The sequence below is a fragment of the Theropithecus gelada genome, chromosome 8 (genome assembly GCF_003255815.1).
Source record: "Theropithecus gelada isolate Dixy chromosome 8, Tgel_1.0, whole genome shotgun sequence".
Taxonomy (NCBI): Eukaryota; Metazoa; Chordata; class Mammalia; order Primates; family Cercopithecidae; genus Theropithecus; species Theropithecus gelada.
In genome coordinates, this window is record NC_037676.1 from 122,734,441 (window position 1) to 122,761,846 (window position 27,406).

General features: G+C 41.2%; 1 protein-coding gene across 1 annotated transcript in view; it reads right to left on the reverse strand.

Moving 5' to 3' along the window:
* Positions 1-351: 351 nt before the first annotated feature.
* SNTB1 (syntrophin beta 1) overlaps positions 352-27,406 on the reverse strand; it is a 277,719-nt gene continuing 250,664 nt past the window's right edge. The window contains exons 6-8 of the mRNA XM_025393674.1: positions 10,887-11,083; positions 7,174-7,364; positions 352-3,533 (exon numbers count right to left, since the gene is read on the reverse strand). Coding sequence (XP_025249459.1) covers positions 3,441-3,533; positions 7,174-7,364; positions 10,887-11,083 — 481 coding nt within the window. The 3' untranslated portion in view covers positions 352-3,440. The remainder of the gene's footprint in view (positions 3,534-7,173; positions 7,365-10,886; positions 11,084-27,406) is intronic.

Below are 27,406 nucleotides of genomic sequence, written 5' to 3' on the forward strand. Positions count from 1 at the left end.
TAATTTTTGCATTTTTAGGAGAGACAGGGTTTCATCATGTTGGCCAGGCTGGTCTCAAACTCCTGACCTCAGGTGATCTGCCCGCCTCGGCCTCCCAAAGTGCTGGGATTACAGGCGTGAGCCACTGTGCCCAGCCAAACCTATATATTTTTAAATGAATTCAGAAAAGTAAAAATAAGTGAACACACAAACGTGTTGCTAGTGGCATCCCCCTTATCCTTCAGCACTTGATGGAAGAGAATGGCAAGACTTGCCTTCATACTCCCATGCTCTTCTATGAGTATTGTAAAACCACTGTCCAGGTCACCGTATTGTATATTTAGAATATCATATAAACTTCTGCACTGGAAATCAGAGGTGAATATTTATTTAATTCATATATAAATTTTACATCATATTCATGGTGCTATAAATATAGGCACATTTTTTTTTTAAGTCCAGATACATCCAAAAATTACCCCCTCACTGTAGCCTCCTACTGCAATCCCCTCAAGATGGAATATCTAACGCGTTTGTAAAACAGGGGCTAGAAAGGCCCTGCCCATTAATTTTAAAACTTTCTGACCATCAAAACCACTCTTTCCTGCTTCAACCAAGCAGAGTCAACAAGGAACATGTGTTTTCAGGGTTTTAATTGCACTAGTTGATGAATTAAGTAAATGCCTCTGCCTGGGTAGTTTGTAATAGGTTTATGGTTTGGTTTCTCCTACTTAGTTCAAGTAAGAGAAAGACAAACCAATATCTATATTCCTATTGGCCTTCTTTAAATCCCTATGAGATGGCCTAAAAGGATGTCACCACACCAGGGAACTCAACCACATCTACTGAAAAATAGGCAGCTTCCCATAAAGTACAGATTAAAACATCATTCATTTATATTGGTTTTCATTTGGGGACAAACATTGTAAATGTAATAATTCATGGGATTGAGCACAGAGCAAATTGGACAAAAACAAATTCCTCAAAGTGACTTGGTTGATTCATTGACTGTACCCAAGCATGATCCAGACTTATGAGTTTGTGTCATACACACCAGCACACATCAGGCAAGATTAAAATCTACAGTGTAAAGTCATTGTAACTTGAATTCAAAATGAGAAAAAAATGAATATTGGAAATTGATTCATTAGAGCCTCTCTATTATGATACATTTTAACTTGGGGGGAAAAATGATTCAATACACAATTATCTTAGTCAAATTTTCTATTTCTTGCTAACAACATTTTAATTTACTCCAGAAAATTCATTAATTTTATTCAAATATATTTTCCTAAAATATAAATAATTAAATGTTTATAAATGTAGAGAATGTAGTTTCCATTGACCCCCACGCAGATATTAATCAGTCCAAAACTTAAGTGATAAGGAAATCATATTTGTAATTATGATCATTTTAATTTGTCTATAAACATATAATAGAATCTTGGCAACTTAATTATGAGCAGTTAACTCATACTTCATGTAGAACCGAGCACCTTAGATTACATATTGTTGAATTTAACTATTGGCATTAATATATGTATTTTAATATGTTATTTACAATACACAATTATAATTCTCTTGTATAACAACATTCCAGTGATTTTGAAAATATATAGTGAAAGTGCAATATAATTTACAAATGCATCAAAGCTTTTCTATGGTATTCAAGCTGGGACTTGACTTTTCAGCATTTGAAAATAGAAACAAACAAAAAGTCAATATCCTAAAGCTGTGTTTTCTAAAGCATTAAAAAAACAAAACAAAACCCACTAGCTTCACAAGATGTTCCATTAGAAAGGAGTCCCATAGGTAAGTGTGAGGAATGGCTCACCAGATTTCCCCTCGAAGAATCACAATGAACTTTAAAATCTTCAAGGAGGCAATTGTGAAATCTGTTTAACATTTTTCAGCTCAGTCAAGTGTATTAACAAACCCCTACCTCCCCCCAGCAAAACACCACTCGGTCAAGCCCCTTGGAACCTAGCGTCATATGATATATTCTTTGGGGAAATGCTGATTTAAAATAAAACTTTGCAATTCAATAAACAAATATGTCTGAGTGAGTAAAATCATGTTCCTTTAACACGGTTTCACTTTTTGAAGCTCTTTGCATGGGTATTTGTTAACGTATGATTCTTTAAAACACACAGGTCTAACAATAGATGTCTGTCTGTGTAAACTACAGGAAAAGTGTTCGAAATGTTTATAGAGATCCTAGAGCTCATTTTCAAGGTTTGAGAAAAATGACTTCAAAATCAATAGGTGTTATTTTTAGCGAATTTGATTTGAAAGATAAAAGCAAAAGCATTAAATCAGTAATGTGCTATGTCTGAAAATATTCCTGTAGAAAAATATCAGGTCATTATATTATTTCCCTGGAATTCTGAAAGGACTGTAGATACTATCAATAGATTTGATTATAGCAGTCAGTCTATATGTAAAACCCAGCATTGTCCAGAATTAAATGAGGCTGCTCTATTACTTGCTTGGAAATGCATGCATACAAGCACAGGCAAAAACAAGGGTCAGTAAGTTGCTTACTATTTCCACTGAAAACCATGAAATAGGGATAATTAGTTAACTCCAACAATGTGAGTTGTTTTATATGTGTATCAGATGACAATCTTTTCTGAAAAAATACCCATAATTCACTCTATAAATAAAGCTGTAGTTCTTGGCTACAAGACAGCAGATCTTGGTGTGAGTGTAGTCCCAGAATTAATCCTTTGTACATACAACTCTTTAGCAAAGCTTATCAATTTAAGCAGTCTACTTTGGCTCAGATTCTACTAGCTTACAGCTCAGATCAGTATCTGATGCTTTATTTAATTCCTGCTCAGTATATGCTAATGGGGACACTTTGGAATCATTCTACACTATTGAAAGATAATTCGTGTTTAAAAAGTAACAGCTGCTTCATACTTAAATAGAAGGTGGGTTTCTATTTGAAATATATTTCTTTTCCTACAAGTGAAAGTCAACTCAGCAAGAATTAGGAAATAAATCACAATTAAAAAAGGGATCATTGTTACTGGGCATAGGGGCTAGGAGGAGTAGGTAAAAATGTCCATTTCTCAACTATTTGGGCCTTGTGTACCTGGTGAACCAGTTACCTAGGAACTGGGATGATTAAGATCTGCACATGCTGTTCTAATGGTCATGTCCTTGTTGTCATTATTTCAAAGCTATGCTGTGTGTTTCCCGTCACCTCACCTCTTTAACCTTTTACTGTTCTAGAAAGTTTTACTCTGATATTTCTCACGGTACTTTCGCAGGGTATCCCTTGTAGTTGCTGAAACTGATAGAGGAGTCTGGGACAGTTACATATGACTCTTGAGAGCTAAAGCTGACTGTAGCACGCTACATCTGGTGCGCTGCTCACTACAGATGGTGTCTGATGTCACGTTCTCTGGTGGCATTGCAGCCCTTCTTTTCTCAAAGGCAAGTCGCCCCTGTCTTCAGGCCACCAAGCCCAGTCTTGTAATCTTAGCTGACAGGAAGGAATGAATGATGAAAACAATTGGCTTGGGGCAGGAATGAAGGTCCAGTTGCTGAAATTTAAAAAGAAGAGAGCATGAGCGATTTTAAATTAATGCTTGATGTAGATGAGTGATTTGCACATCAAATGAATCTATATGCACTTCCTGCTTTTAAGTGTTAACTGGAGCAATTATGCTCTAAAATCATTGCCCCTCCATCAGAGAAATGCAAATCAAAACCACAATGAGATACCATCTCACACCAGTTAGAATGGCAATCATTAAAAAGTCAGGAAACAACAGGTGCTGGAGAGGATGTGGAGAAATAGGAACACTTTTACACTGTTGGTGGGATTGTAAACTAGTTCAACCATTATGGAAAACAGTATGGTGATTCCTCAAGGATCTAGAACTAGAAGTACCATATGACCCAGCCATCCCATTACTGGGTATATACCCAAAGGATTATAAGTCATGCTGCTATAAAGACACATGCACACGTGTGTTCATTGCGGCACTATTCACAATAGCAAAGACTTGGAATCAACCCAAATGTCCATCAGTGACAGACTGGATTAAGAAAATGTGGCACATATACACCATGGAATACTATGCAGCCATAAAAAAAGATGAGTTTGTGTCCTTTGTAGGGACATGGATGAAGCTGGAGACCATCATTCTCAGCAAACTATCGCAAGAACAGAAAACCAAACACCGCATGTTCTCACTCATAGGTAGGAACTGAACAATGAGATCACCTGGACTCGGGAAGGGGAACATCACACACTGGGGCCTATGATGAGGAGGGAGAAGGGGGGAGGGATTGCATTGGGAGTTATACTTGATGTAAATGACTGGTTGATGGGTGCTGATGAGTTGATGGGTGCAGCGCACCAACATGGCACAAGTATACATATGTAACAAACCTGCACGTTACGCACATGTACCCTAGAACTTAAAGTATAATAATAAAAAAAGTAAAAATAAAATAAAATAAAATAAAATCATTGCCCCTCAATGAGATAAAGGAACAACTCTTTGAACTTATTCCTTACATCTCATGTATCTTTTTTCCAAAATAGGTCCTGTGAAATTTAGATATACCAATACCATAAATATTGATGTTGTCCTTCTTGACTGTCTAAGCCATTTATTTTTGGTACCACAATAGTGGTACCATAAATATTTATTCATGTTGGATTTGATACAGCATGAAGCAGTACTAAATTTCACATCTGAAGATTAGGTTTGAATCCTGGTTCTGATGCTTTTCAGACGTACAATCTTGGATAAGTCTCTTAAAATTCTTCTCAGTCCTACTAATTCACAGTCATTTGAGTATTAAAGGAGCTACTATATGTGAAACTTCCTCATAAACTAAAACACAGAACCCATGCTAAGTAGCTGTGTTGTCATCATCCTCAGTCTTGAACTGTTTAAGCATGTATGCCACATCTCTGGGAAGGCACCATCTGAAGTCTTATGCCTCTTGATGTGTTCCTTGAGAACCTGGCACACGCAAGACATACAGTCTGAGCAGGAGAGTCCTTCAGAAGTTGAATTTTATCACCTGACCTAATTTAGGGAAATTGGGAGAGCTGTTCTCAATTCTCTTCTGCTGTCCCCAGTTTTGTTCTGATGATGACAATGTTGGAGAATCACAACCACCTGAGCATATTATAGCTACCAAAGTTAAGGTGGTACTCATTATGAGCCAGGCACTGTGCTAAATATCTTCTATCCACTATCTTATTTAATTCTCACAGCATCCCGATGAGGAAGCTATTGTTATTATCTCCATTTTTTTATATAGGGAAACTAAGATTCAGGGAAGTTATGAAACTTTCTGAAATATAGATCTTACAGTAAATGAAAAGCGTGGACTCAAATGTAAGTCTGTCTAATGCCAGAGCCAGGGCTTAACCACAACATTCGATGTCACTAACACAGAAGGAAACTTTTGAAAGAGACATGAAAGATGAGCTACTTCAATCCGTATATTTTATGGATGGGAGACTGAGATAGAAAGCAATGAAAGGACTTTCCGAAGAGAGTTGGTGAGTTTGTTGCAGACTCAGAAAGAGAACCCAGGTCTTGACCCTCAGTTTATTGCATTTCCTACAGCTCATCTCTGCTCCCTTCCCCCTCCACACTGGGACGGTCTGTGGCCCACCTCCAGGATTGCTTACACAGACATAGGGGGTAGAGGGGAAGGAGGCTGTGTCTGAATTTGAGCCTGTCAACTAAATGTACTGGCAGTAAAAATCAGTTCTTCCTAAATCTTCCAAGTCAGGCTGTAATTACTGGCAGAAAGGCTGAAATTTAGACATAAGTGATTTTCCTCATGGGCAAAAATAGCCTTGAATTTTTAAGCCAAGGATAAAGCAGGAGACTGATTCTTATTCTTTTCCACTTTGCTAGAGAGTAGTCACCTTTAGGAAAAAGCACACGATGGGTGATTGATAGAGCAGCAACTGAATTAGAAATATTCTTAGTAAAATGGACTTTCAAGTCACTACTTTATTTCCAAGTGGGTGCCTCACACTGAACCTACTGATTGAAACATACAAACAAACAAACATTTGATAAAAATTCTGTAGATCCATTTTAAAAGTTAGAAAAATGCTTGGCTAGAAATAACTCTCAGAAAGTGAATGTCAGCAAACCAAGTGTCAGCCACGGGGAATGGCCTCCATCGTGGCTGCCTATGGCACTCGTGGCAAGAAATGTGGTACTGTCTTGGTACCAGAAGTATGGCATCATTTAGAAGAGTGGGGCTGCAATTTTGAGATAAAAAGTCCCTACGGTCTGTTAAGTGTGTTCTGCCCTTTTCTTCCTGAAAGCCAACAAATTCATTGAGTAACCCAGTGGCTAGGGAGGACCTAAACAGAGACTAGTCATTACAAAATCAAAGTCCTCTTTGAAGTTCTACATTTGACAGCTTAAATGAGATACTATGTTTTCCTGAAATGCCAAAGATGACACTTGCTAGAGAGTATAAGAATGTGCAATTCTCGCCCTTCTGTGCAAGTGAAGTCATATACTTTTTCATTATGGCAGGCAGAAACCATCTCAGGAAATGATGAATTTCAACGCATGGACTACTTGCATTGAGATGAGACATATGTTACTTTCATGGATAAATTTGCTAATTTTGTTGCATATTGTTTGACATCAGCTCCATGCTTCTGTGCCCTCCTCTGGCCCTCTCTCCACTCCAGTGGAGTTGATCAGTTTCTTTTCATTTTCCTGCTGCCCTCTTGCTCTGCTCTTCATCTGGCCCCTCCTGTCTCTTTGCTCTCTGTCCTCTCCTCGGAGACTTCCCTGACAGTAGGGACCATGTATTTTAGTTCGCTGCATCCCTAACATCTAGCACAATGCCAAGGTTATATGAGATGCTTGATACTTTTTAAAACTGCAGGGTACATTTTTTAAGCTGGTGAGACCCTATTTGATAAGAATTTAATCTAGCTTTGTAAAGGATTCTTTCCTTTGACTCAAATATTTATGTAGTCTTCTAATGGAAAATGAGACCGAAGAAAAGAACTTTGAAATAATTGAACCTAATCACTGTATTTCAAGGATCAAATAAAACATGGGCTTGCAAGTACATCATTAGCAGTCAAATGCTGAATAAGAGTAAGGCAGCATTATGTTGCATGATGAAATATTAATATATGAAATCACATGGTCTAAAGAAAAGTACACTTACAATCTCTCCATCTTTGCCTCCAAAATCTAAATACAGCATCCTGATTCCATCATCTGATGACATTTTGAGCTTTTCATAAGGAGACTGTATGATGGTCTTGGGAAAGGCACCCTCCTGTGGTTCAGTGGTAATAGAAAATCCATTCTCATAATGTATGGTCAAACGGCACTCCTGGTTTTTGTAGGTGCAAGCTGAGAGAGAAAGAGAGAGAAAGAGAGAAAAAGAGACAAGTATGAACAATGGCGATCAATCCATTTTCCCAATCACTCACTTCATGCCTCCTCAGTCCCAGCAATCAGCTACAAATTTCTTACTAAAATAAAAATATAGTCATTGTTCATGAAAATATTCTCTTTGGATTTATTTTGGTGTTGTAATTTTAAAAGCCCCATAGAATTAAGGAAAAAAATGGAAAGAAATTCCTTTTGTTGGGATCTACTGAATGTTATCTGCGTTCTAGTCCCTATCTAGCCATCTAACAACACACAGGTCTATAGGTGTACTTGCCTTCCAACAGCCCTATAGGCCTTGTCTCAAGCCAGAAAAAACAGAACTCTGATTTAAATAAGGCCAGCAGGCACACTGGCTCACACCTGTAATCCCAACTTTGGGAGGCCGAGGCGGGCAGATCACTTGAGGTCAGGAGTTCGAGACCAGCCTGGCCAATATGGTGCAACCCCATCTCTACTAAAAATACAAATATTAGCCAGACGTGGTGGTGTGTGCCTGTAGTCCCAGCTACTCTGGAGGCTGAGGCAGGAGAATGGCTTGAACCTGGGAGGCAGAGGTTGCCGTAAGTCAAGATCGCTCCACTGTATTCCAGCCTGGGTGACAGACCAAGACTCTATCTCAAACAAAAAAAAAAAAAAAAATTTTTTAAATAAATAAAGACACCTTTGAATCACCATCCTTATCATCATCAACACACACACACACAAAATTATATCTACCACCTGGTGAAAGAAGACAGTATACACCCATGATATTATCAAAGTTCACTAATGTAAATACGTAAGTCAGGAATGAGTACTTTAAAAATAGTCTAATTTTTAATAGTCTAACAAATCTCGTTTTAGAAATTGAGAGGGGTGCTCTTTTAATTTCCCTGATGATCTTGGATCCTGGAAAAGCTGCTATTGCTGACAGACCTCAGATGTGGCATCTTCCATGAAGAGCACCCCGGGTGTGGCATCCAGGAATCTCAGGGGTGGCATCCACATGGTGCCCTCTGAGCCAAAGGCACAAAGCAAAAACTTCTTGAGCAGGTGCGCTGCCAGCTTTTATCTGGGATTCTCACTATGTTTAGGAAGAGTCCTGCTCTTTAAGCTTATGGGCTGGGCACGGGGACTGCCACAGCATCCTAACTCCTGTTTAGGAAGACTTGTGAATGTTTAAAACTCATGATCAAAGAGTTCTGAAAAAGGTTATTACACATCAGATTGGATTTTTTTTTGCTTCACAAAACACCACATTTAACAGACCCTGACAAGTAAATTGGATAAGGTTTTGATCTACATCTAAAAGTTCTGTAGGGAAACCAGGACACTCCCTGCTGGGGGTGGGGCTTGGAGGCATAAGAGCAAGGGCTTTATTGATTGAGAACTTGCTGTACATCATTTGCTCCATGCAATGGATTTATTTTGGTGTTGTCATTTTAAAAGCCCTATAGAATTAAGGAAAAAAAATGGAAAGAAATTCCTTTTGCTGGGATCTACTAGTCCCTATCTAGCCATCTAAGAACACACAGGTCTATAGGTGTACTTGCCTTCCAATGGCCCTGTAGGCCTTGTCTCAAGCCAGAAAAAACAGAACTTTGATTTAAATAAGGCCAGCAGGCACACTGGCTCACACCTGTAATCCCAACTTTGGGAGGCCGAGGTGGGCAGATAACTTGAGGTCAGGAGTTCGAGACCAGCCTCGAACTTCTGAAGCCTGAACACAGCCCGATATTATAGGTGGAAAAAGGAAAGCTCAGAGACATGAACACGTCACCAGTCCAGGTTGTTTGGCTTTCAAACTTCAAGTTCTTTGCACTCTGCCCTGTGTTCCTTCTGGGTCTGGCTCTCAGGACAAGGAGGGATGTGGAGAAGGAGCTGGGCACAGAATTGCTTAACTTTCCTACCTCATGATAATGACAGTAGGTGGGGAGGCCTTCAAAGTTTTGGGGAAGAAATAGAGATCTCCATTGCTCACAGAATGCGGTGGATTTTAATCAGAGCTCTGATTAAAACATATGCCCTTTCTCCTGACTGACTTACAGATATCTTTCGACTTATAACTAGCGCTCATCTTTTCCTCTAAGAGGTCTATCACTCCTTCTGGGAACAGTCCCTGAACCCTGCCCTCTGCCAGCCCTCCCATCCAAGGATGTCCAAGGACAATGGCACAGAGATTGTACTGATAGCACTGCCTCCCCATCTGTAATCCCAGCTACTCAGGAGGCTGAGGCAGCAGAATTGCTTGAACCCGGGAGGTGGAGGTCGCAGTGAGATCTCGCCATTGTACTCCAGCCCAGGTGACAAGAGCAAAACTCCATCCCCCCCCCCCCCCCCCAAAAAAGTTTGTTTTTCAAAGTATGAAACTACTGACACATTAAATGCCTGGCATATAGCAGGTCCTTAATACATACTGTACTATAGAAGTGTTCTTCCTTCTACACACACCTTCCGTTTCTACCACCGACTTGCCCTTTCAAAGAGCTCTGTGTGGGTGTGGCCTGTACTCACTCAGCACTTCCATTCTGCCTCTGCCTCTTCCTTCACACCAGGGCAGGGGCACCGGTCACTCTTCCCAGAACTGTACCTTTGCTCTGCTTATCGCCACCACGATGCCTTTGGCTCCTGCTGTTTTTTACTGCCCTGGGTCTCTAGTTGATACGGTTTGGATGTTTTATCCCCTCCAAATCTCATGTTGAAATGTAATCCCCAGTATGGAGGTGGGGCTTGGTGGAAGGTGTTTGGGTCTTGGGGGCGGATCCTTCATGAATAGCTTGGTTCCCTCCTCCTTTCAGTAATGAGTGAGCTCTTGCTTTGAATTCATGAGAGACCTGGTTGTTTAAAATAGTGTGGCACTTTCCTCTCCTCTCTCTCTCTCTCTCCTGTCTTCTATTGCCATGTGATATGCCAGTTCCCATTTGCCTTCCATCATGATGGGAAGCTTCCTGAGGCCCTCACCAGAAGCAGATGCCAGGACCATGATTCCTGTACCGTCTGTAGAGCTGGGAACCAAAGTAAACCTCTTTTCTTTATAAATGACCCGGCTTCAGGCATTTCTTGATAGCAGGCCAAACAGACTCACACACCTGTTTTCTGATCAATCCTATTAACTGCCTAATATATTTCCAATAATTTTATTCTGTGATAGATTACTCAGAATCAGTTTCTGCTGTTTGTAACCAAGAACACTACTCATTCATGCCTCAAAGTTCATTCCTCCAGGAAGCCACCCAGAGGTTACAGGTAGGAGAACTGTAACCGACTATCCAATTTACCAAATTTTCTTGAATGAAGATAGGATAAGTCTTTTTATAATCAAAGCTTTAGGTTACATTTTAGTAGGGCATAGACTTCCTTAATGTAGAAGAATTTAAATTTGCTTCTGGAATTTTAACTATCCCCAGAGGCCAGTGATGAAAACTACTTTAAGGCCCCAGTGGAGTAGAGGGTTCATCTTCCCCTAACAGTGTGTCCTCGGTAGCCCACTGCAGTACTCACCAGTGCTGATTTCAGCAATGAGTTCAGCAGAATTGTGGCAACCCTGTACTATGCTCCTTGTCCAGTGGGAGAGGTCCCTGCTGTTCTCTGCTCTGAAGAGATGTGTTTCAATCCCTTGCCTGGTACCAGTTCGCGTTGCAAAGGACAAATCCACACCAGCCTGGGGTGATCCCTTCCCTGGACCTGAATGGACCAGCCTGGAGAAAGAGAGAGAGAATGACAGAGAGAGAGAGAGATATCATCAAAATGGAGACTAGTTTATTCACCTGGCATATCACCTTGTATAAGACCCAAATTGGTGCTCTGCTCTCATTTTTCTGGACTGGAATCAAAGGGCTCCACTATACCCTGCTCTTCTGCCATCTCCTCTCCAATGGTAGCATGAGGTTAAGATAGCACCCAAGAGCTGGACATCTGGACGAATATGCAAGGGAGTTCAATAACATGACTATAATTTATGCAAGTTCAACTATAAGGAAAAATAAATAAATATGAGTGAGAAAATAAATTAAATACTGTGTAAAATTCTCTCCAGCATTCCTTTCCTGAGCATCTATATGTCCCAGCACAAGCATGAAACAAGACTGAGAATCTATTATTTCCTGGGTTAGGCTTCACTTTCCTGTGTCTCTTGTAGTTTGAAACGTCAGGCTGCATTGAATGTACTTCTAGGTGTGCAATTTTTCATGCATGTAGCCCCTAAATGCAAACAAACAAGCTGGAACTCAGTTGAAGCAATAGCACTGGTGTATTTGATAAAGCTCAAGGAAGAACTGGCAATGCTGGACTTCTTGAAAAGCAGTATGGAACTGCACTTTAGGGGAGATTTTCAAGAGAGATTTTTACCACCCAAGATTTTCACACTGACTTTTGAACTTACACTCAGCGTAAAATGTGACTTCCATAGTAAATATTTTCTGAAAGACCAGACTTGAAAGAGGAAGAATCAAAGTGCTCTGAGGGCCACCTTCGGAGCAGGGGCTAGGTCCTACTTCTTATTCATTGCTTTTGAACACTGGGATCTTTCATCCTCTCTCCTATGCCTCGATATCTCAATCTCCTTTTGGGAGAGACTTTTAAATCAATCATTTGCAGGATAGCATAAGTCTAATTTAGTAAATGTGACTTCTCTCTAGGGTATTTGCATTTTAAGTCTCACCTTTTAATCCAGAAAGCAACACTTTACAATTTGCTAGAGAAATGCCAGGTGTCTAACCACATGGTGGATGCAAGAGTTATTTTCTTAGGCAAAAGGCTTGTTACCCCTAGATTAAAATTGCACAGAGGAAATACAAAAGCTTATGTTCTCTTATAAACCTAAATACTGCAGGAACAAAATTATCAATAGAATAAAGCAAATTATTACCTGTTGAATTTCTGGCAACAAGTTTGTTGTATAACTTGAAGGAGCTTTCTTTTACTTACAAAGTTAAAATTAGGCAGGAGGGGTGGTTTGCAAGGCCAACTCAAAGAAAAAGGGTATTTGAAAAGTCTTTAGGTTGAAAGAGTCATTAAAGATATGAAAGGCCAGGCACGGTGCCTCATACCTGCAATCCCAGCACTTTGGGAGGCTGCGGCGGGCAGATCACCTGAGGTCAGGAGTTCAAGACCAGCCTGGCCAACATGGGAAACCCCTTCTCTACTAAAAATACAAAAATTAGCCCGGCATGGTGGCATGCACCTGTAGTCCCAGGTACTCGGGAGGCTGAGGCAGGAGAATGGCTTGAATCTGGGAAGCAGAGATTGCAGTGAGCTGAGATCGCACCACTGCACTCCAGCCTGGGCAACAGTGTGAGACTCTGTCTTAAAAAAAAAAAAAAAGGTATGGCAGTTAATGAATCTCATTGAGAGTAGTCTAGGACAGTGTGAAGGGAAATGACTGCTGGCATGGGTGCCCACACATGGGGATTTAACATGTAGAGATTAAGCCCAATTCATTCAGGAGGGAGGAGGGCATTTTGTAATAAGTGAGCCAGAGTCACTGAGAAGCTGCTAGAGGATTCAAATGAAAGTGAGGCTAAAGAAAACAGAAAGCATTTCTCTGAAGCCTACCTAGCATAGGCTTTAAAGGGATTGAGGGTAAAGTAAAAATTCATTAAGAAAAGGTATCTACAAGGAGCAAGAATGTATATGTATACTGTGTTTTCTTATTTGCTCAAAAGTGTTTGTATTTCAAAATAAGTTTTTAGACTTGAAAGTGTTTAAGCTTTAATTGCTTCAACAAATTAAATAGGTCGGCCAGGTGTGGTGGCTCACGCCTGTAATCCCAGCACTTTGGGAGGCCAAGGGGGATGGATCACGAGGTCAGGAGTTCAAGACCAGCCTGGCCAAGATGGTGAAACCCCATCTCTATTAAAAATACAAAAATTATCTGGGCATGGTGGCATGCACCTGTAATCCCAGCTACTTGGGAGGCTGAGGCAGAAAACTGCTTGAACCTGGGAGGCAGAGGTTGCAGTGAGCCGAGATCACGCCACTGCACTCCAGACTGGGTGACAGAGTGAGATTCCATCTCAAAAAAAAAAAAAAAAAAAAAGAAATTAAATTGCTCATGTGAGGTGCCATGGTGTAATGGTGAGCACTCTGTACTCTGAATCCAGAAATTAAATAGCTCACCCTGCCTTTTTGAAATTTTAACATCTATATCAGCTGAGCACGGCTGGCAGGCTGCATGTTAAGCTGAAAAAGGACATAGGTTTGGCAGGCATACGAAGCTCTATTAGAACCCCATTCTGTCTGACATTTGTTTAACTTTTTAAGAATCATTACTTCTTAAAAAGTAAGGTCATGACCATCCTGGCTAACACAGGGAACCCCTATCTCTACTAAAAATGCAAAATATTAGCTGGGTGTGGTGGCCTGTGCCTGTAGTCCCAGCTACTCGGGAGGCTGAGGCAGGAGAATCGTTTGAACCCGGGAGGCAGAAGTTGCAGTGAGCCGAGATCGCACCACTGCGCTCCAGCCTGGGCGTCAGAGTGAGACTCCATCTCAAAATAAAAAAAAAAAAAAGTAAGGTTGTGTTGTGAAGACTAAATAACCAATGCTCTGTACCTATCACAGAAACTAGTATATGGTTTGTGCTCCATTCTTACCCCTACCCTTAGTTTCCTCATTTGAAAAATATAATACCTACCCCATAGGATTAGGATTAAATATAGTAAAGTATACAGAGCACTTCGTTCAGTATCTAGAACATTATAGTCGGCATTCAATAAAAACTGGTTCCCTTCTTCCTTCCCTGGCCTAACTTGTTCTCATTTTCCATACCCTACATTTCCATCCAGAGGACATCAAGTCTGTCACGATCCAGAGCCAGCATAAATATATTGTAGAGGCAGAAGCAAAGTGGGAAAAAGATATGCCACTCTCATGGAGAATCCTAGGAGTTTCTGTGAGTTTCCTACCAATATTCATTAGACTCTAAAATTGAAATAAATAATAACTGGGAAAATGCAGTTTGTGAGAAAATCCACGTTTGGTAGCTCAGGGTATGAGGAATGGAATTACTAAGAGAAAGGAACGAGGTCTGAGAAAGCCTGGAACCAAGCTGACCGATACCCTGAACAGGGAGAGCTTGATGGGAAGTCCAGTGTGTTCGAGAAGTAATAATGAAGAAGGTTTTTATTTTTGTATTTATTTATTTATTTAATAAATAAGAGAGTCTTGCTCTGTCACTGAGGCTGGCGTGCAGTGGTGTGATCTCGGCTCACTGCAACCTCCACCCCCTGGGTTCAAGCGATTCTCTGTCTCAGCCTCCTGAGTAGCTGGGATTACAGGCGTGCACCACCACATCCGGCTAATTTTTGTATTTTTAGTAGAGATGGGGTTTTGCCATGTTGGCCAGGCTGGTCTCGAACTCCTGACCTCAGGTGATCTGCCTGCCTTGGCCTCCCGAAGTGCTGGGATTACAGGCATGAGCCGCCACACCCGGTCAAAGGAAGCTTTTAGAGCAGAAGTGCCAATCTTTTTGGCACCGGGGACTGGTTTCCCCATCTTTCGGGATGGGGTGGGGAATTGGTGATTGAGGGGAGGATGGTTTCAGGATGATTCCAGTGCATTACATTTATTGTGCACTTTATTGCTACTATTATTACGTTGTACTATATAATTAAATAATTATTCCACTCTCCATAATGTAGAATCAGTGGGAGCCCTGCACTTGTTTTCCTGCAAACTAGATGGTCCTATCTGGGGACAATGGGAGACAGTGACATATCATCAGGCATTAGATTCTCATAAGGAGCAATAGAGTTCGAACTCCTGCAAGAATCTAAGGCTGCTGCTGATCTGACAGGAGGCAGAATTCAGGCGGTAATGCGAGCAATGGGGAGTGCTGTAAATACAGATGAAGCTTTGCTTCCTAGCTGCTCACCTCTGCTGTGCGGTCCCGTTCCTAACATGCCACAGACCGCTACAGGTCCACGGCCTAGGTCTTGGGGACTGCTGTTTTACAGGAAGGGCTGTTGATGTTCTGTGTTATTCATCTCATCATAAAACTCTCATTGATTAATAAAAAGAGGCAAGAGGAAAATTGATTTTTCAACTAATCAAGTGTAAATTCTCTTTTATAGTAAACAACCTGGATATGCCATCTGAGGAACAGCAGACATGTTGAATTATGTGTCCTTTTGGATATGCTGATATCGGCTTAATGAAACGTACAGTACTGTATGTAAACTCTGAGATAAAGCAAATTGTCTTTTCACTACCTAGTGGGTATGCTGTAATAAAAGGATACTTTTCCCAGATAAAACTCAAGTGAAATACATCAGCTATCTGCTGTATCCATATGTGTGCGTGTCCTCTGGATGCAGTATTACACACCTTGAAATTATAAGTACTATGTGTAAATGTGGGAAAATGCATCTATATTACGGAAAAGCTCTGTAAATGTAACTCAAGGATGTTAAGAAAAGCTTGAAAACAAATCCATTAAAATGTAGAGCAATTTTATGGCTGATTTTATGTCTTCTTTTTAAAAAATGCTTAAAGTTTTCTCTAAGAGGCTGGACATGGTGGCTCACGCATGTAATCCCATCACTTTGGGAGGCTGAGGCAGGTGGTCACGTGAGGTTATGAGTTTGAGACCAGCCTAATATGGTGAAACCCCGTCTCTACTGAAAATATAAAAATTAGCCAGTTGTGGTGGCACGTGCCTGTAGACGCAGCTACTCAGGAGGCTGAGGCAGGAGAATCACTTGAACCTGGGAGGCAGAGGTTGCAGTGAGCTGAGATTGCGCCACTGGACTCCAGCCTGGGCAAAAGAGCGAGACTCCGTCTCACAAAAAAAAAAAAAATTCTCTAAGAAACATACACGTCAGGTCCTCAAATATTTTCATTCCATTCAACATCATTTTATTATAACATTAGTGAGAAAAGAAATGGATTTCCTGGGGGTCCACTGTCTGTGTGGAGTTGGCACATTCTCCCCATGACTGCCTGGGTTTTCTCTGGGATCTCCAGTTTCCTCCTGCATCCCAAAGATGTTCCTGTTAGGTTACATGGCGTGTCTACATGGTCCTGCGATGAGTGTGAATGTGGGTGTGAGCATCTGTCCAGGGTTGGTTCCTGCTTTGTGCCCTGAGCTGCTGGGATAGGCTCCGTCTGGCCACCGCTGACTCTGAACTGCAATAAGTGAGTTGGAAAATGAGTGAAGAAATGCATACAAATTAGTATAAAAAAATCATGACATCTACAATAATCAAATGTACGACAATGAGCGCTGGTTGAAAGCGCTCAGCGAGCCTGCCTCACTTGTGATTGGTTTTGACCTGCGTCGTGGGCGGGGGGTGCTCCTTACAGTTTTTACTCTGTAAACATTTATTCTTTAATGAAACCACCACCACGACTGCTGTCACTGAGTCACCAAAAATTGGGTAATTATTTTATTTGTTTTTATTCATCTTTCTTAAATGCATGTGTAACTCACATTTATTTCATTGTTTAATATTAGAAGTGTTTCGAGTCTAACACCGAAGGCCCGCAGGCTATAGCTATGGAATAGCCCTTCTCAGAATAAAGTTAACTGATCCACGTGGGATGAAACCTACACTTGTGGCTTCATTAATCCCTTAAACTGACACACTGGCCTCCAGCAAAGGAGATAACAGAGATACTGAGACCTGCCAGTTGAAGTTATAGGATCTTTTTGGACTCAGGGGTACTCCCAGGGGTCACAGAGAAGCTTCTTGCTTTGTTCAAGTCCTTTCTCCCTTCCTTACAAAAGAACACCAAAAATCACTCACTAATTCATTTATTCATTCATTCAATCGATAAAGATTTCTTCATTCACCAACTGATATACTCAATAAATATTTATGGAGTACTGTTATGGACTGAATTGTGTCCTCATAAGATTCATATGTTGAAGCCCAGTATGACAGTATTTGAAAATAGTGAAGTGGCTACCTTGCCAGGGGTATATCCCCTGGGGTTCGTTGTCCCGCGTCAGGAAAATTTAGAACACGGACAACACTAGGAGTTTAGGAGTGGAGGTTTAATAGGTATAAGAGAAGAGAAAGAGAAACAGGTTCCTCTATAGAGAAAGGGGTTTCCGAGCAGAAAGGCCGGCTAGAGGCCAATGCACTGAATTTTATAGTCCAGTTTGAGAAGGCGGTATCTGATTTAGGCAGGACTCACAGATTGGTTCCATCAGGTATGACTTTCACATAGTTCGGGGAAGGGCTGCTTGCCCTACCCTAATCTTCTTATGCAACTGGACTTTCCAGTTGATCGGTGCCATGTTGTCTGCTTCTTGCTGTATACGTGACTGACAGAGAAGGGAAGATGGAGCCGCCATCTTGAAAATGTCTAGTCGGTAGTTCATGCCGGCATTCACCCCTGCAAGCTCCCAGCTTGTTTATGTCTGCGGCTCAACTTACAGCCTGCTCTTTGTTAGAAAATGATTTGGGGTTGCTTTTCATTAAAAGGAAAAGCCTTACTGAGGACTCCCATGCCCTTGCTATCTACCTAAATAATTCCTTCTTAATCCCTATAACATTAGGACCTACAAGGAGGTAATAAAGGTTAAGTGAGGGGGTCCTAAGAGTGGGGCATTAATCCAGTGGAACCGTGTTCTTATAAGAAGAGGAAGAGAAGCCAAAAATCTCTCCTGCTCCGTGTATTCACAGAGGAAAGACCATGTGAGGACACAGAAAGAGGGCAGTCATCTGCAAGCCAGGAAGACAGTCCTCACTAGAAACCAATCCTGACAGCACCCTGATCTTAGACTTCAAGCCTCCAGAACTGTGAGAACTAAATGTCTGTTGTTGATGCCACCCAGTCTGTGGTATTTTGTTATGGTCCCTCTAGTAGACTAATAAGCACCTAGTCTACACAAACTCACGTCTAGGTACAGTGTGAACAGAACAGGCATGGATTAAGCCTCAAGGAGACACAGTTTAAAAGGAGAAATACTGTCTCCCCTCCGAATCCCCATGGCCTCTTTACTCCAAGTTGAGTTCCAGTTTTGGAGAGACTTATTGCTGGATTATGTAAGAGAGTTGGAACGAGCTTCTGGTAGATGACAAGCAAAGAATATGAGCCAGGTAGGTGGATGGGTGGAAAATTATTCCTCTTCACTGGAGCAACCTGATCATTATAAAGATCTTCCTCCAGAGAGGGATCTGAACTTTCAGGAGAAGCAATTCTTTAAAAATGGAGATCAGTGATTATGGCACAAAGACAAAGAAGGAATCCCATGGTCATCAACATATTTGTCATTTCATCCCTATCAAGGTGTTGGAAATAATAGATTTCACTTATTCTTTATATCATTCCCAACAAATTGCTTCTGATGATCAACAATAAGTCGGGGATGAAACATAGGAATGTAGACATTCATCACTATACTACCTTATAGTGACTGAACAGACAGCTGATTGCTGTACAAATTATGGCATGGCAAAGATGAGTCAAGGCCATCTGACACGATAAGATTAAGATCCTTTCTCTTTTGTTATGTGAGCCACCAGGGCAATAGGAGTAGCGCCTCCAGAAAGAAATAGAGAAAACTAGTGGAATAATTCAATTTATAAATGCTCTGTGAAATCTTTCTCTTGAGATTAATTTGCAGTGGCATATTACCAACTCCCAGCCAATAAATAATATTGGATATACAATGTTGGATACTGTCTATCCAACAGCCTGCTTACTGATCATCTCCACTCAGATGGCTCACAGGCACGTCAGACTCCAGATAAGCTACAGCCATATTGCATTAGGCCTTTAAGATCTTAAGAACCTGATACCTGAGTTCTAAGTAACACCAGGATCCCCAAAGGGCCATGTCCACTGCAAAGGAGAGGAAGTTTATACTGGAAGTCAAAACAGTATTCAAAAGAAATAGTCATTTAGATGGGAAATTGAGGGTCTAAATACGGAAAGGTTTCCTAACAATGCCAAAGACAACATGAGTTTATCTGGAAAAGAGAAGATTTTGTATGAGGAATGGAAAGGAGGAAAGGGTAAGCATAAATGTTTGCACTATCTGTGGAAGTGTTCAAGCATGGGTTAGTTATTGACTTCCCCAGGGATGTTATTCTCCCCTCAAAACCATCTCTGGACCTTGGCTAATAATCTAGGAGAGAAAACCATACTTGGAGCAGATATCTTGCTTCTTGGAAGCCAAGATGAAGTAAGTGCCCTTCCAGCAAGTCTGAGGTTGCCTAAGCTGCCAGCCAACCCAGGTTCTTGGGTATTTACTCTGTAGGGGTTGTTGCTCATGTATCAAAGTTGACAGCTCCTGGGTAAGAAGATGCGGGGGGAAAACAAACTTCTGTTGACAGCAAGGTGATCTACTGGAGCTCAAGACCATTTGCCATCTGATCTCCTCTTTGATCTCTTTCTGGAGATAGGCATCCCCCCTCTGGATTCCCACACATCATTATCAATCCATTTACCTTACTGTTTCATAATCACCACCTGATCTCTCTTAGTAGACCTTGCTCTCTTTCAGGGTAGGAGCCTGGTCTCCTCTCTCTTTAACTCCCTGGAATCTAGCACATGGTAGGTGTTCAATAAATGTTGGCTGGGTAACTGCATGAATACATGTTTTTCAAAAAGTTTTAACATGTGAATTCAGTTTTGCAAAGGAAAGTATACACATACACAAACACACAACACAACACAATTCTGAAATACTCTGACATTCACGGCCAGTGAAATGGCCTCCTAATGTGCTCTTTATTTGTAGATCACACTTGGAAACACATTACTGTAGCCAGATTCTGGGAACTAAGTACCAAGTAAATGTCAGCTGGACATTAAGATTTCAAAAATTGTCATCTGGACATTTGGAAAGGTAAGGCTAAAATCTGTCTGCCTGGCTTTTTCCCATTCTGCCAGGAACAACCTTTTTACATTCCTTCCAAGATTCTTCCCAAAGATCTGTCCTGATCTGCAGTCTCAGGGGGGCTCTGAAATAGCTATTATTTATATTTCAATTATTTTACATTTTAAGCTCTGTGTGTATCCTTAAAAATATGACCATCTGTCTCTTATCTGTTGCAAGAACTAAACTATAGCAACTAAGAAAATGCTGTCTCCCAAGAGAAGATAACTTTCTTACCCAGCCAGAAAAAAAATACTGGCACCCTGGGACGGGGTTTCAAGCTGCAGTTCACACCCAATTTCTAAGTATTATCGGAAACTGCTTGAGAAAACCAAGGACATGCTTTGTTCTTTATAAAACTAGTTAGTTACAAAACTCAGAAACACATTCCCATGGTTGGAAGCAAAGCTATAAATCACAGAAAGGTTTTACATTTCCTATTAGCCAGGAGTGTGAATAAGTGAAAAAAATAAATAGGACTGTATAATATCAGAGAGGGGGCAACAGAATGAAGTCATAGGTAGGAGGAGGTAAAGCAGAAATTCAGATACTTGGATTCAAATCCCAGCTCTACTACCCATTATGTGACCTTGGCAAGTTTCTTAAACTCTCCATGCCTTAGCTTCCTCAACTGCAAACTGGGGATAATAGTATGGTCACCTCATGGTGGTGTTGTGAAAATTAAATAAGTTAATAAATGAATATTCCATGGAGCAGTGCTTGGCACAGAATACATAGTAATGGCCATTATTCTTACTAGAACATAAGTTTGATCAGGGTAGAAATTTTTATTTGATTATTCCCTGCTGTATTCCCAGCACCTAGAACAGTTCTAGGCACATAGCAGGCACTCAGTATCTGTTAAATGAACGACTAAATGAATAGCTGGAATATAAAGAGAACAGTTTCCCAAGAAGTTTGTGATTAATGACTACTATATGACTCCTCTCCCACTCTCAGCCCTTCAACCACACAGAGCAGTAGCTAATGCCAAATCCAAAGAACTTGGGTTTACGTCCACTACAAGCTAATTTCCAGATTAATTCAGCCCTGAAAAAAAGTGATCTTGAAAGGTAACTGAGATTAGATGTTTTATGAGAACAGCCTAACATCAATTTCCTGCTTCTTCTTTTAAATCTACCTTTAGTGACTGGTGTTTTCAGTAGTAACTTGGTTGTTTAGGGAGGTAGAGTTACCTTCTTTTGGTCTGGGGGATAGAAGTTGCCTATTTTTTTGAAAAAGTGAAAGTTGTTAAGATTTCACATTCATGGTCAGCATGGATCCAATTTGAAGATTTGTATATAAACGGGTCCCTAAGCAAGATAAAAATAATTTATAAAATGTCTTTAAATTACTTTAAATGCCCAAAGTGATTAATTCCATGAGGCTCAAACTGGCTGCATGATAGGACCACTTTTGGGCCAAATCTTTGTCCACGACATTGGGGAACTCATTCCTGCAGGACATCAGGCCAAGTGTTTCTCTCTCCACTGACAACTGAGGTATCAGATTGCATATTGTTTCTGGATCTTCAAATATACCCCTTAGCCTGACTAGTTTTGAACAAAACAAAACAAAAAATCCCCAAAAACCTGTCTTTCAAGAAATGCTTATGCATTAATTTAATTCTGGAGAGGTATCACAGAATGTTGCATAAAATGTTCCATACAAAAACATTATTATTAATATCCTTAATTAAAACACAAACAATTACAGCACACAGATTCAGCCAAATTAGTAAAATTACATATTAGGTAACTGGGTTGCTAAGCAATGTTACATCCTCATTTTACTTAATTGCTGTAATTAGCATCTCCCAGCAGATGCCACAATGCAAGCCAGACACACACACACACACACACACACACACACACACACACACACACACACGAAGCACTGGCCAGATCCCTTACATGGTTCTGGCAGTCTCAAATACTTTCATCCACTGGCCACCCCAATGGAGCCTGGGAGTCAACAGACCCTTCAGGAAAGAAATGAGGGTCAAAGAATCACTAACAAGTATCAAATGGTCATGTGAAAGGGGCTTCCCAGGAACACTCTCTAACCCCCTGCATCATTTCCCCCAGCTAGGGATAGCCAATCAATTGCCTCATTTATATCTTCTAACCTCGTTTCATCTGGGCTGGGTACGGTGGCTCATGCCTGTAATCCCAGCACTTTGGGAGGCCGAGGCAGGCGGATCAACTGAGGTCAGGAGTTCGAGACCAGCCTGGCCAACATGGCGAAACCCTGTCTCTACTAAAAATACAAAAATTAGTCAGGCTTGGTGGTGGGCACCTGTGATCCCAGCTACTCAGGAGGCGGAGGTAGGAGAATTGCTTGAACCCTGGAGGCAGAGGCTGCAGTGAGCCGAGATTGCACCATTGCACTCCTGCCTGGGTGACAGAGCAAGACGTCGTCTCAAAATAAATAAATAAATAAATAAACTCCTTTCATCTAAATATGGTGGTGAAAGGCAAGGTCCCATATCTCAGAAAGTTGATATTGAGGGATATTGACTATAAGAAATGAACAAATTAGTACAGGTGAATAGCAGCAAAACAGCTTGGAGTCAATTCCTGACTATTCAGTGGCATTATCCAGGTAGATTTCCAGAGACAAGTGGCTGTCCTCCATACCTTTCTTCGTGCCCTCGTGATCTGCCAGTAGTATTATGGACAGAGAAAAGCGGATGTTCACCGCGTGAAAGGTTGTATGGATGTATTACCTCGTTTAATTTCCACAACGCTTCTTTGAAAGTGGTATTATGAGCTCCACTTTATAAACAAGGAATCCATGGTTCTATGCAGTGAAATAACTGCTTAGGATCCCACAGGTAGTGTTGAGAATTTGAACCCAGGGCTATATGACTACAGAGTCCATACTCTTTCTATCACACACAAAAAGAGCCAAACTCCAGCTCACCAGCTATAGGTGGGGAAGGAAACTGAAGGGAAAGAGGCTGGGTGCAGTGGCTCACACCTGTAATCCCAGCATTTTGGGAGGCTGAGACGGGTGGATCTCTTGAGGTCAGGAGTTTGAGACCAGCCTGGCCAACATGGTGAAACCCCATCTCTACTAAAATACAAAAATAGACGGGCGTGGTAGCACATGCCTGTAATCCCAGCTACTTAGGAGGCTGCGGATCGCTTGAACCCAGGAGGGGGAGATTGGAGTGAGCTGAGATTGCACCACTGCACTCCAGCCTGGGAGACAGAATGAGACTCCATCCCCCTAAAAAAAAGAAAAATTAAGAAAAGAAACTTGAAAGAATATAATGCAGACTTCAGGTCATCCATGGGTTTAATTTATCCCTGTGCTGCTCTCCTCCAGAGGTAAACAAGAATTACAATCTGATGGATATTCTCACATCATGACGGTCCAACGTCTTGGGAAATTTTTCCTTTGAAGTTACTTTTTTTTTTTTTTTTTTTTTAGCACTCTTGGAGCTATACATTTTAAATATTTTTTTGAATCTTTTAATTAACTCTTACATATTCTCTTATCTAACTATGCTTTAATTAGTTCAACATACGTCCCATTGTGTGTGTAGAATACATAGTATAGAAAGACCTTCAGGAATGTCTCCATGGATGGTAATGACTAAAATCAGTCCTATTTTAATGGAAAATTGAAACCATGAGCAAATAACCTGAACAATCAGCTCTTATAACACTCAGCTTTTCCTATTTCATACTGCTTCCAGAAATTCTCCTACCATCAGTCCTGGCTACAATGTTGGCCACTAACAGGAGCCTATTAAGTTTCTCTAACTGAAATAAACATTCCTGCCCCAAAGAGGAAGCCATCTGCAGGTCTCCTGTCTGTGGAGCTGTTACAAGTAGCATTTAGAGCTAGCTCTGTTGTGTGTGCCAAGGAGTTGCAGTCTTCCAACTCTATCCTACCCTCCCCCAAACCCATCCAAACAGCCAACAGTTTCATTAACCTCAGTCCTTAGAGCTCAATTACTGTGATTTAAGACACTAGGATTCCCAGATAAAATGCAGAGTCAAATATGTCAACTTACTTACTTTAATTACAATTATTTTATCTGGTCTTTAACAATTGCTAACATTTATCAGTCACTTACTATGTCTCAGTCATATGCTTAATATTTATATATGCTAGCTCAATCAGTCCTATCAATCATTGTATAAAATGGAAGATATTACCGCCCCCTTTGTTCAGATGAGGAGACTCTGATTCTGAGAGACTGGTATTTTGCCCAAGATCGCACTGCAAGTAGAGGTCTCAGGATTCAACTCCTGGTTTGTCTGATTTCAAAATCCGTGGATCTCTTCACTCTTCTTATATCCCACCCACCACTCCTGAGGGGCTCCTGGTTAGCAGGAGGGAAGACCAGAGACCAGACACTGGAAGATCACTAGGTATATGGGGACAAATGGGATGGCTGGGTGTGGAAGGCAAACCCCACACTTCCCAGTTTGATTAGATTCTTGGGCATGTAAATTTCTTCATGCCACCCCAGGCAATGAATATGCCCCATATTCTCTACCAGTAAGGATGACCCCCAGGGTTAGCATGGAAACCATAGGTTGATTGTAATTTAATGTTTGACAAATGCAATAGGCCAAGCTTTCTAGTGAAAAGAATTCCTAAAATTTCTGAGGCTGGCCTGAGGCAGCTACTACTACTACTTTTAGCATTTAGAAATGGGTTAGTTGTGGGCAACCCGCTTGGGTCCCCTTCCAGCCTTCCATGCTGTGGAAGCTTTTTTCTTTCGCTCTTCACAATAACCCTTGCTACTGCTCAAAATAATAATAATAATAATAATAATAATAATAATAATAATAATAAATAAATAAAAAAGAAAGAAAAAAAAGAAAAAGAAAGAAACGGGTTAGTTGCTTAGGCACCAAGGATTACCCATCAGGTTTAGCCGAAATGCTCGGGTATGCCTGGCTCCCAAGCAATCTGGGAGTAGAGAATTGCACATTCTTCAGTTCCCCTTTCAAGCCAACCCCACACCCTTCTCTTAGGCCCACGGGACAATAAACTGGACTCAGAGCAGTGTCACTCTTTTTATAAGCTCTGTGTTCCCGAAAGTCCCGCCAGCCACTGGGACTGGCCGTGCAGAATTTCTGGGTTAAACCTCCTCTATAACTCCAGAAATAATGTGGCCTTAATCCTCACTCTCTGTAGACCCATCTCATTTGCCAATTATGGCGACACTGACAAAAAAACTAACGCTCTTACTCCATACAAGGGAGCAGACCTTTTTTCTCTCTTTTTAATGTTTAGCAATATCAAATAAACTTTGGCTAAGCAAAAAATGTTTTCCCAAGGACTCATAAAAAGCTGAGGGATGAGAATTGCTAAAATTACAACATGTTTGCAAACTTCCCGAGTGCACTGCTATAAATTGTACCATCAATGGACTCACAGGGGCACCATCCGCGTTTGGCAGTGGGAGAGGAGAGATGACTGCTCGTAAACATCTCTGCATGGCAGTTGACACCAAGAACATGTTGTGAGCATTTCTGGTGCCACTTCTATGAAACACACAATCAAATTTTCATCCTCCAGAAAAATATAAATTAGATGTGCCTGGGCCTAAAAAGGAAAACCCAAGCAAAGAAACACATCAACTATGAACTCTTTGAGGGAATAACTTGATTTAGAAGAAAACTGTTTCCTACTGGCTATAGTCCTGGCCATTCCCTCTTGTGCTAGAGAAAAGACTGAACAAAGCTCCCTAGCTCTGCTATGGGGAAGAGAAGGGGAATGACAGTCACCTGGCCCTACTATGTGTATTTATGAAAAATAATGCCGGCCAGGCACAGTGGCTCATGCCTGTAATCTCAGCACTTTGGGAGGCCAAAAGAGATGGATCACTTGAGGTCAGGAGTTCGAGACCAGCCTGACCAACATGGTGAAACCCCATCTCTGCTAAAAATACAAAAAAGCCAGGCATGGAGGCTCACACCTGTAATCCCAGCTACTTGGGAAGCTGAGGCAGGAGAATTGCCTGAACCTGGGAGGCGGAGGTTGCAGTGAGCTGATATCATGCCACTGCACTCCAGCCTGGGCAACAAGAGCAAAACTCTGTCTCAAAAAATAAAATAAAAAAGAAAAAGAAGGCTGCACATAGGTCATTGCTATGAATGGCATTGTGCCCCTTTCCACCCAATTCATGTGTTGAAGCCCTAACCTCCAAGGTGACTATATTTGAGATAGGGCCTAAGAGGAGCTGGTTAAAGCTAAATGGGGGGCCCTGTTATGATAGGATTAGCATCCTCAAAATGATAAGAGACAATGGAGAGCTTGCATTCTCTCTCCATGCACACACAAAGTACAGGTCATTTGAGAATGTTAAAACAGGGCAGCAGTCCCAGGAAGATGGTGCTCACCAGAAACTGATCATGCTGGCACCTAATCTGGGGCTTGTAGCCTCTAAAATTGTGAGGAAATAAATATCTGTTGTTTAAGTCACCCAGTCTATAGTATTTTGTTATGGCTAATACGTTCATATTTTAATTTTCATAATTGCCTTGCAATAGATATTATTATTATTATTATTTTGAGACAGAGTTTCACTCTTGTCACCCAGGCTGGAGTGCAATGGTGTGATCTCGGTTCACTGCAACCTCCGCCTCCTGGGTTCAAGCAATTCTCCTGTCTCAACCTCCCACGTAGCTAGGATTACAGGCATGCACTATCATGCCTGGCTAATTTTGTATTTTTAGTAGAGATGGAGTGTCTCCATGTTGGTCAGGCTGGTCTCGAACTCCCGACCTCAGGTGCTCCACCTGCCTCGGCCTCCCAAAGTGCTGGGATTACAGGTGTGAGCCACCGTGCCCAGCCTATGATTCTGTTTTTCAGATGTGGAAACAGATCAGAGAGAAGACGTCACTTGCTCGTGGTCATAAACTGGGGCTTGCCTGGGCAAAACTGCAGTGCACACCCAGGTCTGTCAAATCTGATATGATGAAACACTGTTTTCCCTCTCTACCAGCAAATCCAATTATCTTCCATTTATTAAGGAGATATTTTTGGAGACTTTTTGTTGGCTTATCTCTTAATTTTTAGTTTCTGCTAACAGGATGGATTTTAAAAGTTTTTTTAGCAGGTGGTATAACGATGACCTGTGAATTTTAGTTGGTTACAAATTTTCAGTGTGATGGAGTTCTTTTAAAAATGTAGCCAACGTATTTTTAAACCCCAAAAT